Here is an 11,677-nt window from a genome sequence, read left to right on the forward strand (position 1 = left end):
CTCTCTCTCTCTCTCTCTCTCTCTCTCTCTCTCTCTCTCTCTCTCTCTCTCTCTCTCTCTCTCTCTCTCTCTCTCTCTCTCTCTCTCTCTCTCTCTCTCTCTCTCTCCTTTCCAACAATGCAAACGCACAACGTAGTGACGGTCACGATGGTGGACAGTAAAACGGAGCAGATGACGATTGTAAGGCACACACACAACAACAACAAAAAAAAATTCAGATCTTCATCTCTGGTTACTTATTCGTCCTTCTCTCTTCTCCCGTCTCCTCTGCCGCAAAGCCAAACAACTGCCGACAGAAGCATACACCTCCCACCCCCCTCCCCACTCCCTTTCTGTCTTTCCCTCCCTCTCCTTCTCATCATCAGTGCAGCAGCCGTTTTCTCTCCCACTCCCTCCCCCTCTCCCCTCCACCAATCCCTCTTCTTTGAATTCGGTCCCTCCTATTATACCTCTTTCTTAGTCTTCAATTACTCCCATCACTCTCTCTTCCTGTACTCGTTACCACCAGATCTCTCTTTTCTCCATCTTTTACCTACCCCGCTAACAACTGTTTAATCTCCACCATCCATTGAAGGCAAGTTATCTGCACATGCCATAAATGTCTTCCATCTCAATCATTTACATTCTTCCATGTTTCTCTGCTCATCAATTTCTCTTCTTCTTTATCTCCATACCTCCTGTTTCCATTAAATGGCACACTCATAAATCTCTCCATCATGCTTGCTCACTCGTATAGTGTTTATCAACACTCATCCCTCCTTCGTATGTACTCACATGCTTGCCTGAATATATTTTTTTTACCGTTTTCCTCGTTCTCAGCATCCATCTTGTCTACATTGAATTTTTGCAACCTACCTACCCCTCAAACACCTCCGTCTCTCCACCAACATCAACTATTTCATTAAATCACCCCTCCCAATCACCACAAACACATCTCGTTTACAGTGTTTCCACTTCTCCATACCCAGGCAAACTTGTGCGCGATGTTGGCTGATGTGAGCCTCGAATCTTTTCCTCCAAAGCTGTAAACACATGAGAAAACATCCGACGCACCAAATTGTCTGCAGGTTCCACCAACGAGATACAAGTCCAACAACCCGACAACCTGAAGCTTTTTAGAGGAAGGGAAAACGGTGGAAGTAACACGTCATTCGGTTGGTTGCGCAATGCAAGACATTTTCAATAAAAACAAGTGAATATAATGAAGGGATTGAAGTTTAAATTTTCCAAGTCATTAAAGTAATCAGACAAAAAAATGCATCCATTTCAAAAACTATGAATGAACATGTTTAGCTTGGAAATATTGATGGTTCTTAGCCATTAATGTTCTCTATTCAAAACTTTATTCTTCCTGGGTCTCTCACTCGGGCTCAATATCTTGTGACGAATTATTGAATCCAAGGACTATTCCTTTTTAACAACAACAGCTTTATTGATTATTGATTAAATGTTAGGATATTTAAGAACCACTTTTGTGCACATTAAGGTTAAATTGTCTCAATGAAGATGAATATGAAAAAAACAATTTCAAACGATATTCGCCGTGTCTTATCGATCACACGTATAAAGTTTCGCATCGATCTGTTCAGCCGTTCTGGAGAAGAAGAATTTTTTTCATTATTATTTTCAATCCAATATGCCTGCCAGACCATGTGGCCGATGACGTCCTAAATTTAGTTTTTCACTCACATCGGGCCGCACATCAGATGGATGAAGTTTCAGGTTTTGTGGATAAGATACCACTTTACTGACAACATCATCGTCATCACCCTGTAAACCCCATAGGGAGTTGATGACAAATGCTAAGTTACATTTTTTTTTTGCGGGAATGTAGGGATGATGTCAGAGTTATCAATAAAATATTCTCCCTGGGGAGTTCCTCGTGTGTTTAAAGTTTCGCATTGATCAGACAAGCGGTTGCAGTGAAAAATTTTTTAATTGAAAGTGAAAATATATAGACGTGGACGCACAGACAGACAGACAGACAGACAGACAGATTGGGGCATTACAATAGTCTCACAAGCCCTTTGTGGAGAGACTGAATACGCAAAGGTACAAACATTTGTTGGGTCTAAAGACCATCTCTGTTTAGTGTTTGGTTCATTCATGTTTAAACACCTGTTTATCTCAGAAATAAGTTGATCACTTTACACGAACATATATATATATATATATATATATATATATATATATATATATATATATATATATATATATATATATATATATATATATATATATATATATATATATATATTAAACATTACACTTTCCAGAATTATATTGTATGAGCAGAAGCCCGAGGTTAAAATCACATGGTATAAAAAAAAAGATAAAAAGAAGGAAGCCTTTTATTGTTGCCCTGGTTGAAAGAACTCAAAAATGGGAGATTATATATTTCTTAACAGCAAAGAAAAAACATTTCAGGAGTGTTCAAGGCAGTTGCCAAAACAACACCCAGGTTCAATGTTCTGTCTGATTGGGGAAAAAAAAAATTACCATTGCTTTGGATTAATTTGAAGCAACTTTTGGTGAATCGTGTATTTTTCTTGCTGAGGAGCGTTTCCGCGTTTCAGGGTGGGACAGACAATCAGACAGCATTAGCCTATTGTATATATATATATATATATATATATATATATATATATATATATATATATATATATATATATATATATATATATATATAAATAATTGACCCCTTCCACACTCCTCTAGCCAAAGAAGCTGCATAAAGCAACCCAAGAAGACCTACGCAAGGTAAGTGCTATGTTGTTTCGAACCCTTCCCAGAGTTCCTCAACAACTATAAAGACGTTCACACAAAGTACACACGAGAGTCCCAATGCTACACACCCCCTCAGCTACCGGACCGGTTTCATCACTTATTGGCGAATCATCAGCGATAGCGTAGACAGCAATGCATATCAATGAGGCTTCCAAGCATGTACCATGTGCAAACGTCAAAAGCAGTCAACATATAAAATAGAAATAAAGAAAGACCCACCCACATCTCTCACCTGTGAATGGAGGGAATAGCCAATCAGCTCTCACCTAATCAACTAAACCCAGGTGGCTGGGATTATATAAACAATTGACCCCCCCACACTCCTCTAGCCGAAGAAGCTGAATAAAGCAACCCAAGAAGACCTACACAAGGTAATGTGTGTACTATGTGTGAACGTCTTTATAGTTGTTGAGGAACTCTGAGAATGGTTTGAAACAGCATAGCACTTATCTTGTGTAGGTCTTCTTGGGTTGCTTTATGCAGCTTCTTCGGCTCGAGGAGTGTAAATAGTATATATATAGATACCGTATGTGTTTATTATATACATATACATATATATATATATATATATATATATATATATATATATATACACATATATATTACATCTTCCAAATACAGTGATAGAGTACTGTACTAAGATTTCATGTATTGTAGAATCTTCATTTTAAGCTCTTAATTATCATCATGAAGTCGAACACAATGAATGATGAATGAAGATGTACACTGATCAGAGTTTTTCTGGGGACATGCAGCGAAAACCCGCTCAGAAAACGTTTGCTTTAATCCTATCTTGACCTTTGAGCAATCTGCTCTCAACTCTTCAAGTTATTGTTAAACGATGCTGACCAATTAAGTGAAGATTACTATAGTAGTAAAAATAGTTTAAAACGCCATATCAGGTGCAAATGTTGTTGCTCAGATAACGAGGCTGAGCCTGACCATGTTCGTCGTCTTACGTGCGGAGTAGCCGGTCGGCTCGTTCATGAATCGCATGTGCCAGAGCGGCTATGCTCCTTATGAGGTGCCTTTGCAGGTTAGGTATTTGCAATTCCTCCAGGGCACTGGCACGTAATGTTCCACTCTTTACGAGAGATGAAATGAGATGTATAAAGTGAATGCTAGTGGATGGAAGAGTCGTTTGGAAACTCGTCACTGAGCATGAAGGTCCAGCGACAGGATGTGACCTTGATGAAAATATAACGCTCGGTCGATTATCATTTCTCAGGAATTAACTTGATGTTTTGGCACTGATATGATGTAATGTTGTACGTACGTCACTTGAAAACTTCCTGATATGGACTTGGACCTGAAATCTCAACATGAGAAGTCAGTTTAACAAATCGCTTTTGTTACCTTAATAAGTTTATTCCATTGCTACCCTGGAGTTAAAGTCACTTAAACGACTGTATGTTGTTGTGAAAGTAAAATCAACGGAACACTCATCTGAAACGAGTAACATTTGCTTTTGTTGATTTCATCTTGCATTAGTGAAACCGTTACACTTTTAAATAGAGTAAAGTTATTGTCCATGCCCAACATGAAAGTTATCACAATTTAATTTACTCACAGTGAATAAACCTTTGGATCACTGTGGTTTTTGGCCTCGCGAGTTCAAATAATTTGGGTGGTGGTTCCCAGTAATATGTTGTGCTCATCACCAACTGAAGCATGAAAAGAAAATCATATGTACCTCCACTACGGGTAGATAAACTAGGGGTAGATACAGGAGGGGTAGATAAACTCTGGATAAATAACACCATGGGTAAATAAACTACGGGTAGATAAACTAGGGGTAGATAAACTAGGGGTCGATACAGAAGGGGTAGATAAACTCTGGATAAATAACACTATGGGTAAATAAACTATGGGTAGATAAATTACGGGTAGATAAACTAGGGATAGATAAATGAGGGGTAGATAAACTAGAGGTAGATAAACTAGGGGTAGATACAGGAGGAGTAGATAAACTCTGGATAAATAACACTATGGGTAAATAAACTATGGGTAGATAAATTACGGGTAGATAAACTAGGGGTAGATAAATGAGGGGTAGATAAACTAGAGGTAGATAAACTAAGGGTCGATACAGGAGGGGTAGATAAACTCTGGATAAATAACACTATGGGTAAATAAACTATGGGTAGATAAACTAGGGGTAGATAAACTAGGGGTAGATAAACTCGGGGTCGATACAGTCGGGGAAGATAAACTAGGGGTGGATAAACTAGGGGTAGATAAACTAGGGGTAGATATACTAGGGGGTAGATAAACTAGGGGTAGATAAACTAGGGGTCGATACAGGAGGGGTAGATAAACTCTGGATAAATAACACTATGGGTAAATAAACTATGGGTAGATAAACTAGGGGTAGATAAATGAGGGGTAGATAAACTCGGGGTCGATACAGTCGGGGTAGATAAACTAGGGGTGGATAAACTAGGGGTAGATAAACTAGGGGTAGATAAACTAGGGGTAGATAAATTAGGGGTAGATAAACTAGGGGTAGATAAACTAGGGGTAGATAAACTAGGGGTAGATAAACTAGGGGTAGATAAATTATGGGTAGATAAACAAGAGGTAGATAAACTAGGGGTAGATAAACTCGGGGTAGATAAACAAGGGGTAGATAAACTAGGGGTAGATAAACTAGGGGTAGATAAACTAGGGGTAGATAAACTAGAGGTAGATAAAGTAGGGGTAGATAAACTAGGGGTAGAGAAACTAGGGGTAGATAAACTAGGGGTAGATAAACTAGAGGTAGATAAAGTAGGGGTAGAGAAACTAGGGGTAGATAAACTAGGGGTAGATAAACTAGAGGTAGATAAAGTAGGGGTAGATAAACTAGGGGTAGATAAACTAGGGGTAGATAAACTAGGGGTAGATAAATTAGGGGTAGATAAACTAGGGGTAGATAAACTAGGGGTAGATAAACTAGGGGTAGATAAACTAGGGGTAGATAAACTAGAGGTAGATAAAGTAGGGGTAGATAAACTAGAGGTAGATAAAGTAGGGGTAGATAAACTAGGGGTAGATAAACTAGGGGTAGATAAACTAGAGGTAGATAAAGTAGGGGTAGATAAACTAGGGGTAGATAAATTAGGGGTAGATAAACTAGGGGTAGATAAACTAGGGGTAGATAAACTAGGGGTAGATAAACTAGGGGTAGATAAATTAGGGGTAGATAAACTAGGGGTAGATAAACTAGGGGTAGATAAATTAGGGGTAGATAAACTAGGGGTAGATACACTCAGGGTAGATAAACAAGAGGTAGATAAACTCGGGGTAGATAAATTAGGGGTATATAAACAAAGCATCAATTGATTGTTGAGCACCACAAACGTGATGAAAACGTGAATTTGCATCCAACAAAATGACCAAAACCAGGAAGTAATACCCAAATAACCAACCTGTGGTTATAATTTTAAATAATTAATCTTCACGGCTCAGCCCAGTCCATTGTTTTCTGTCATTGAGGTGGGGAACGATAAACGAACGCCCAGTTAAAATGTGTTTCAAACAATGTAGGATTGTGTGCAACCATGTCCCTTTAATGTCTGTAATTGCTGTCTCGTTTGTCCATCTGTGTATGACATGGTTATCCTTCATATTCATATGAAGGATAATATACTGGTCTTGTCCCTTCTGCCCTCTCTTGGCCCTGTCCCTCCCAGGTCTCTGCAGGGTATACATGGTCGGTCTGTCACGAATCCTGTTCTAATTAAACTCCCACAATCCAGGATCACTTCTCACCTCCACTCATTTGCTTCTCTCTTCTCTCACATGTACACTGAACAAAAATATAAACGCACCAAGCGATTGTTACTATTTTACCTCGAACTCATTAATACTAAATCTTCACAACAATTTGATTATAGAATCCATGACAATTGAGCATTAAATTTCAAAGAGTTCCTTGAGAATTCTGGCGACAGTCTTTGCGCTACAACAGCCGACACAACCGAGGTGTCACTGTCAGAGTTCACACAGTCAGTAGCGGGTGTGTCCACCGTTGGCGTCGCGCAGAGCGGTGCATCTCCGGCGCATGGACATCACCAGATTATCGATGGTGGCCTGAGGGATGTTTTCTCATTCCTCCTGGAGAGCCACACGGAGCTGGCGGACGTTCTCTGGGACTGCGTAACATTGTCGTACGCGTCGATCAAGAACGTCCCAAAGGTGCTCGAAGGGCGACATGTCGGGAGAATATGGAGGCCAGTCGAGGACATCAATGTCCTCCTCACCGAGGAAGTCCATGCAGATCCTGGCAACATGGGGGCGAGCATTGTCGTGCTGAAACGTCACATGGTGAAGGCGCACAAACGGCACGACGATGGGTCTGAGTATCTCGTCCCTGTACCGCTGCCCGTTCAAGTTGCCTTCAATGAAATGAAGCCGAGTGTGCTCTCCATGGCATATGCCTGCCCACACCATAACACTGTCACCACCGTGTGACACCCGACGAAGGACATTGGCGTCAGTGTAGCGCTCCCCAGCCCGACGCCAGACGCGGAGTCCGCCATCAGCCCGATACAGCTGGAACCGCGACTCATCGGTGAACAGCACTCTCCTCCATCGTGCGAGGGTCCAGCGCAAGTGAACATTGGCCCAGTTCAGTCGGGTCTGACGCCGGACTGCAGTGAGGTCGAGTCCCCGGTGTGGTCGGCGGGCTCGGAGGTTGCCCTCCCTCAAGCGGTTACGCACCGTTTGGGCTGAAATGCGCCTGTTATGCAGCCCGACAGTCTCATCGGCAGTCCTCGTGGCCGGTCGGAGTCGATCCCGGAGATGTTGCAGCCTCATGTGACGATCCTGACCGGCGGTGGTCAGACGTGGTCGCCGGGCATGTGGGCGGTTCACGGTGCTTCCAGTCTCTCTGAGGCGCGTTCTCAGGGGGCTAATGGTGGAGTGGTGGACATTGAAGTGTGCTGCAATGGCCCGTACTGACGTCCCAGCATTCAGCATGCCAATGGCGCGCTTCCTCAAGATTTGTGACATCTGTGGCATGTTGACATTTGGCACCAGTCCACATTTTGGGGAGGCCTTTTATAGGGCAAGCTATAGGGAGTGTTTGTGTCCTGGTCACGCTCACTGACCATCACTCTGTCAAGCCCCATGGTGCTCATGGGAAGGATTACTCAACGTGTGAGTCCACACACTCAGAGTGGTCAATTTCAATAGGAACATCTGTCTTGAGCAAAACAAAGGAACCATTGCTCAAACATATCATCGGTTTGACCATTTTCCCATAATGGCAATCTTGACTTAGATATTTAGGTTGGTGCGTTTATATTTTTGTTCAGTATACAACCAACTTCCCCACTCTGTTCAGTCCAATTCTTCCATGCAGGGTTCCAAAACTGTTGTTCACCACTACCGCAGGCCATTCCCCATTCATACCCATGATCTTATCTACCCCAGGTGACCCCATTCCCAAACACTCTCCTTTTCCAGGTTACTATGATTTTCCCCCTCTTCCTCACTTCTTTCCATTTGTTAGGCATCAGATGGTTTGTTTCTTTTTTGTTTCATCCCCACTTTGCACTCCCTCTTCTTCTTGTGTTTCATTCAGCTTGTGTGCAGCGTGTTTACCCCCATTTGTCCTTCTTCTCTCCTCTCTCTCCATGACCTCACTCTCACTTGTACTCTCCTGTTGGCGTTTCCCCCCTTTCCAATTTATTCCCTTCCATTATGTTTTCGCTCTTCCATGAGCCTCGACCACGTATCCAATTTTTACCTTCGTCAACAAAAGGTGAAGGAGGTTATGTTTTCACGCCTGTCTGTCTGTTTGTTTGTTTGTCTTTGTTACTGACGAAATCTTAAGATTTCGTAAGTATATTGATGGTTTCCGTTTCTGTTTGTTTGTTTGTTTGTAGGCACGATAACTCGAGAACGGAAGAAGCTACCAATGTCAAATTACACCACGTGATTCAGGAGAGTGATGGCTAATGCTGATTAGATTTTGGTCAAAATCGGTCAAAGGTCAAGGTCACAGTGAGGTCAAACATCCAAAAAATGATAACTCGAGAACGGAAGAAGCTACCAAGGTCAAATTACACCACGTGATTCAGGAGGCTGATGGCTTGTGCTGATTAGATTTCGGTCAAAATCGGTCAAAGGTCAAGGTCACAGTGAGGTCAAACATCCAAAACATTTGATTTTTGATGGTTTGGTACAGAATCATCGTAGAAACTTCTGGTTTGCGTCGCTACCTTCTCTAGAGACAGCTTTTATGAGACAAGGTCAGAGGTCAAGTTGACGATTTCGAAAGTACCAGTCTATGACTGCTTGTTTGTGTGTTTGTGTGCAGGATATCTCAAAAAGTTGTGGACGGATTCAGATAAAATTTTGTGGACAGGTTGGGTGTGTGAAACGGACAAACTGATTAGATTTTGGTGAATTTCCGGATCCGGATCCGACTACTGGAATCTTGAAATGATTCTTCACCATTGAGAGATGGGGCTAAAAATGATACATATCATGATATCTAGTGCCCAACTGTGTCTGCGGACGTCCTCCTGCAGTTGGGTTACTTTTTATTAGGAGGTTGGTGGCAGGATTTGCACTCCGGCCACCGTAAAACCCATCATACCGCAAAACACAAAAACGCAAAAAACCTGAAAACCCACTCTGTGGAAGTACCTCCTGCGCAGCTTCCCTTCGCAGGGCAGCTCACCGGATGATGGGATTGGGGCAAAGCCTTCGGGACCCCCAATCTTTGATGATAGGAGGGAAACCACGGGGTAACATCCCTGGGTCAGGTGCGGGAGAGTGTGTCGGAGTGGGGCTGAGGTGTCGTCCACCAGACGAGGGTCTCCTTGGGTTAATCTGAGGTGGTCCCTTCGGGTGGGTGCCTGGAATGTCCTATCCCTAAGAGAGGATAATCACCTGTCTCTGTTATCATCTGAGCTCAAGCGTTTGGACATCGGGATTGCAGCTCTCTCTGAGGTTCGGAGACCGGATTGCGGCGAGATAATGGTGGGTGGTTACACCTACTATTGGTCTGGTCGCTCTGATGGTTACCATACCCAAGGAGTTGCTGTGTCCAATAAGCTGACCCCAATGATAATTGAGGTAACACCGGTCAATGAGCGTATTATGAGATTAAGGATTCGTCACTCCTTAGGTGTCATTTCCCTGGTCTCTGTTTATGCTCCGACTGAGGTGAGTGATCTCACCGTGAAGGATGCATTCTATGCCACCCTCGAGTCTGTGGTTGCTCAGTGCCCCAGACGAGATACACTTCTAGTCTTGGGGGATTTCAATGCATCGACTGGAACTGATAGGGATGGTTATGAGACGTGTGTTGGTCCCCATGGGTCAGGAACTATGAACCAGAATAGCACTAAGTTCCTTGACTTTGGAAGAAGTCATGGACTTAGGGTGGCTGGTTCATGGTTTCAGCGCCCACAAGCTCATCGCTGGACTTGGTATTCCAACGCTGGCGGTGTGGCAAAGGAGATTGACCATGTCCTCGTTTATGGTCGCTGGAGGATGATCCAGAACTGCAGGGTCTACCGGAGTGCTCAGTTCCTCAATACTGACCACCGGCTTGTTGTCGCAACTCCAAAGCTGCACCTTAAATCCTGGAGAATGGTACCATCCCAGCCTAGGCTGGATGTTGGCAAGCTCAGGGATGAGAGAGTAGCTGAGGAGTTTGCGAACAGGCTGAGTGGACACTTGGGGGGTCTGGGTGCTTTTGGGGGTCCTGAAGAGTTGTGGAGCGCCTTCAAGACCACCGTCCTTGATGTTGCTGGTGGATATCTTGGAACTCACCGCAGGGCAAAGAAGAATTTTCTCTCTCAAGGGACACTGGATACCATTGACCAGAGTCGCAAGGCCAGGCTGAATGGCAGAGCTGAGCTGTTCAGGGAGCTGAGGCGTAAAACTGTACGTGCACTGAGGGTGGACAAGGAGGCCTATGTGCGAGGAATCTGTGAGGGGGTAGAGCATCACCTGTGGACAGGTGATTCTCGTCCCGCTTACAGGGGAATTCGCGCAATGCGTTCATCCAAGCCCATCCCTCGGAGCACTGCAGTTCGAGCAGAGAGTGGTAGGCTCTTGACAGAGGTGTCTGAAGTGAAGGCCCGCTGGGCCGTTACCTTGATCGGTTGTACCAGGCTGATCCCCCAGCTGTCGAGTTGGACGTCAAGGGTGTTACAATCCCTGTTGCTGACCCTCCAATCAACTGTGGTCCACCTACGCTTGTGGAAACACGGGCTGCAGTGAACCAGTTGAAACGGGGCAAAGCTCCAGGGATCTGTGGCATCCATGCCGAACTTCTCAAGGCTGGTGGAAATGCTGTACTCGTGTCGTTGCATGCAGTTCTGTGCTCTGCCTGGAACACAGGCATCATCCCAACTGACTGGAAGAGGGGCCTTGTTGTCCCTCTCTGGAAAGGGAAGGGTGATCGCCAAGACTGCAACAACTACCGAGGGGTGACGCTGCTCTCAGTGCTGGGAAAGGTTTTTCCTCGGATAATTCTCGATAGGGTTCGCGACCATCTGCTTGAGCACCAGCGTCCAGAGCAGTCAGGCTTTACACCAAAGAGGTCAACAATTGACCGTATCCTTGCTCTTCGTGTCCTCACCGAACGCAGGCGAGAGTTTCGGCAGGGGCTGCTTGCAGCCTATGTAGATCTCTGGAAAGCATTCGATTCAGTGAATCGGGATGTCCTCTGGAGGATTCTTGGTCTTCGTGGGGTGCCACCACAACTGATTGATCTGATGTCTGAACTCTACTCTGGTACTGAAAGTGCTGTGAAGTGTGGTGGTACCATCTCTGACTTATTTCCAGTTGTTACTGGAGTTCGTCAGGGATGTGTACTTGCCCCCACACTTTTCAGCACTTGTATGGACTGGATTTTAGGGAGGATGTCAGAGAGATCAAGTTG

At 44.0% G+C, this 11,677-nt stretch overlaps 1 protein-coding gene across 4 annotated transcripts in view; it reads right to left on the reverse strand.

Annotated features, from left to right (window-relative positions):
* The window catches only part of GABBR1 (gamma-aminobutyric acid type B receptor subunit 1), a 166,459-nt gene that overhangs the window by 66,688 nt on the left and 88,094 nt on the right, over positions 1–11,677 (reverse strand). For all 4 annotated transcript variants that reach the window (XM_085847467.1, XM_085847468.1, XM_085847470.1 and 1 more), the window contains one exon: positions 965–1,022. In XM_085847467.1, the coding sequence (XP_085703593.1) occupies positions 965–1,022 (58 nt within the window). The remainder of the gene's footprint in view (positions 1–964; positions 1,023–11,677) is intronic.

The sequence above is a fragment of the Eptatretus burgeri genome, chromosome 11 (genome assembly GCF_056783735.1).
Source record: "Eptatretus burgeri isolate ZD-2024b chromosome 11, Ebu_testis_v1, whole genome shotgun sequence".
Classification (NCBI taxonomy): Eukaryota; Metazoa; Chordata; class Myxini; order Myxiniformes; family Myxinidae; genus Eptatretus; species Eptatretus burgeri.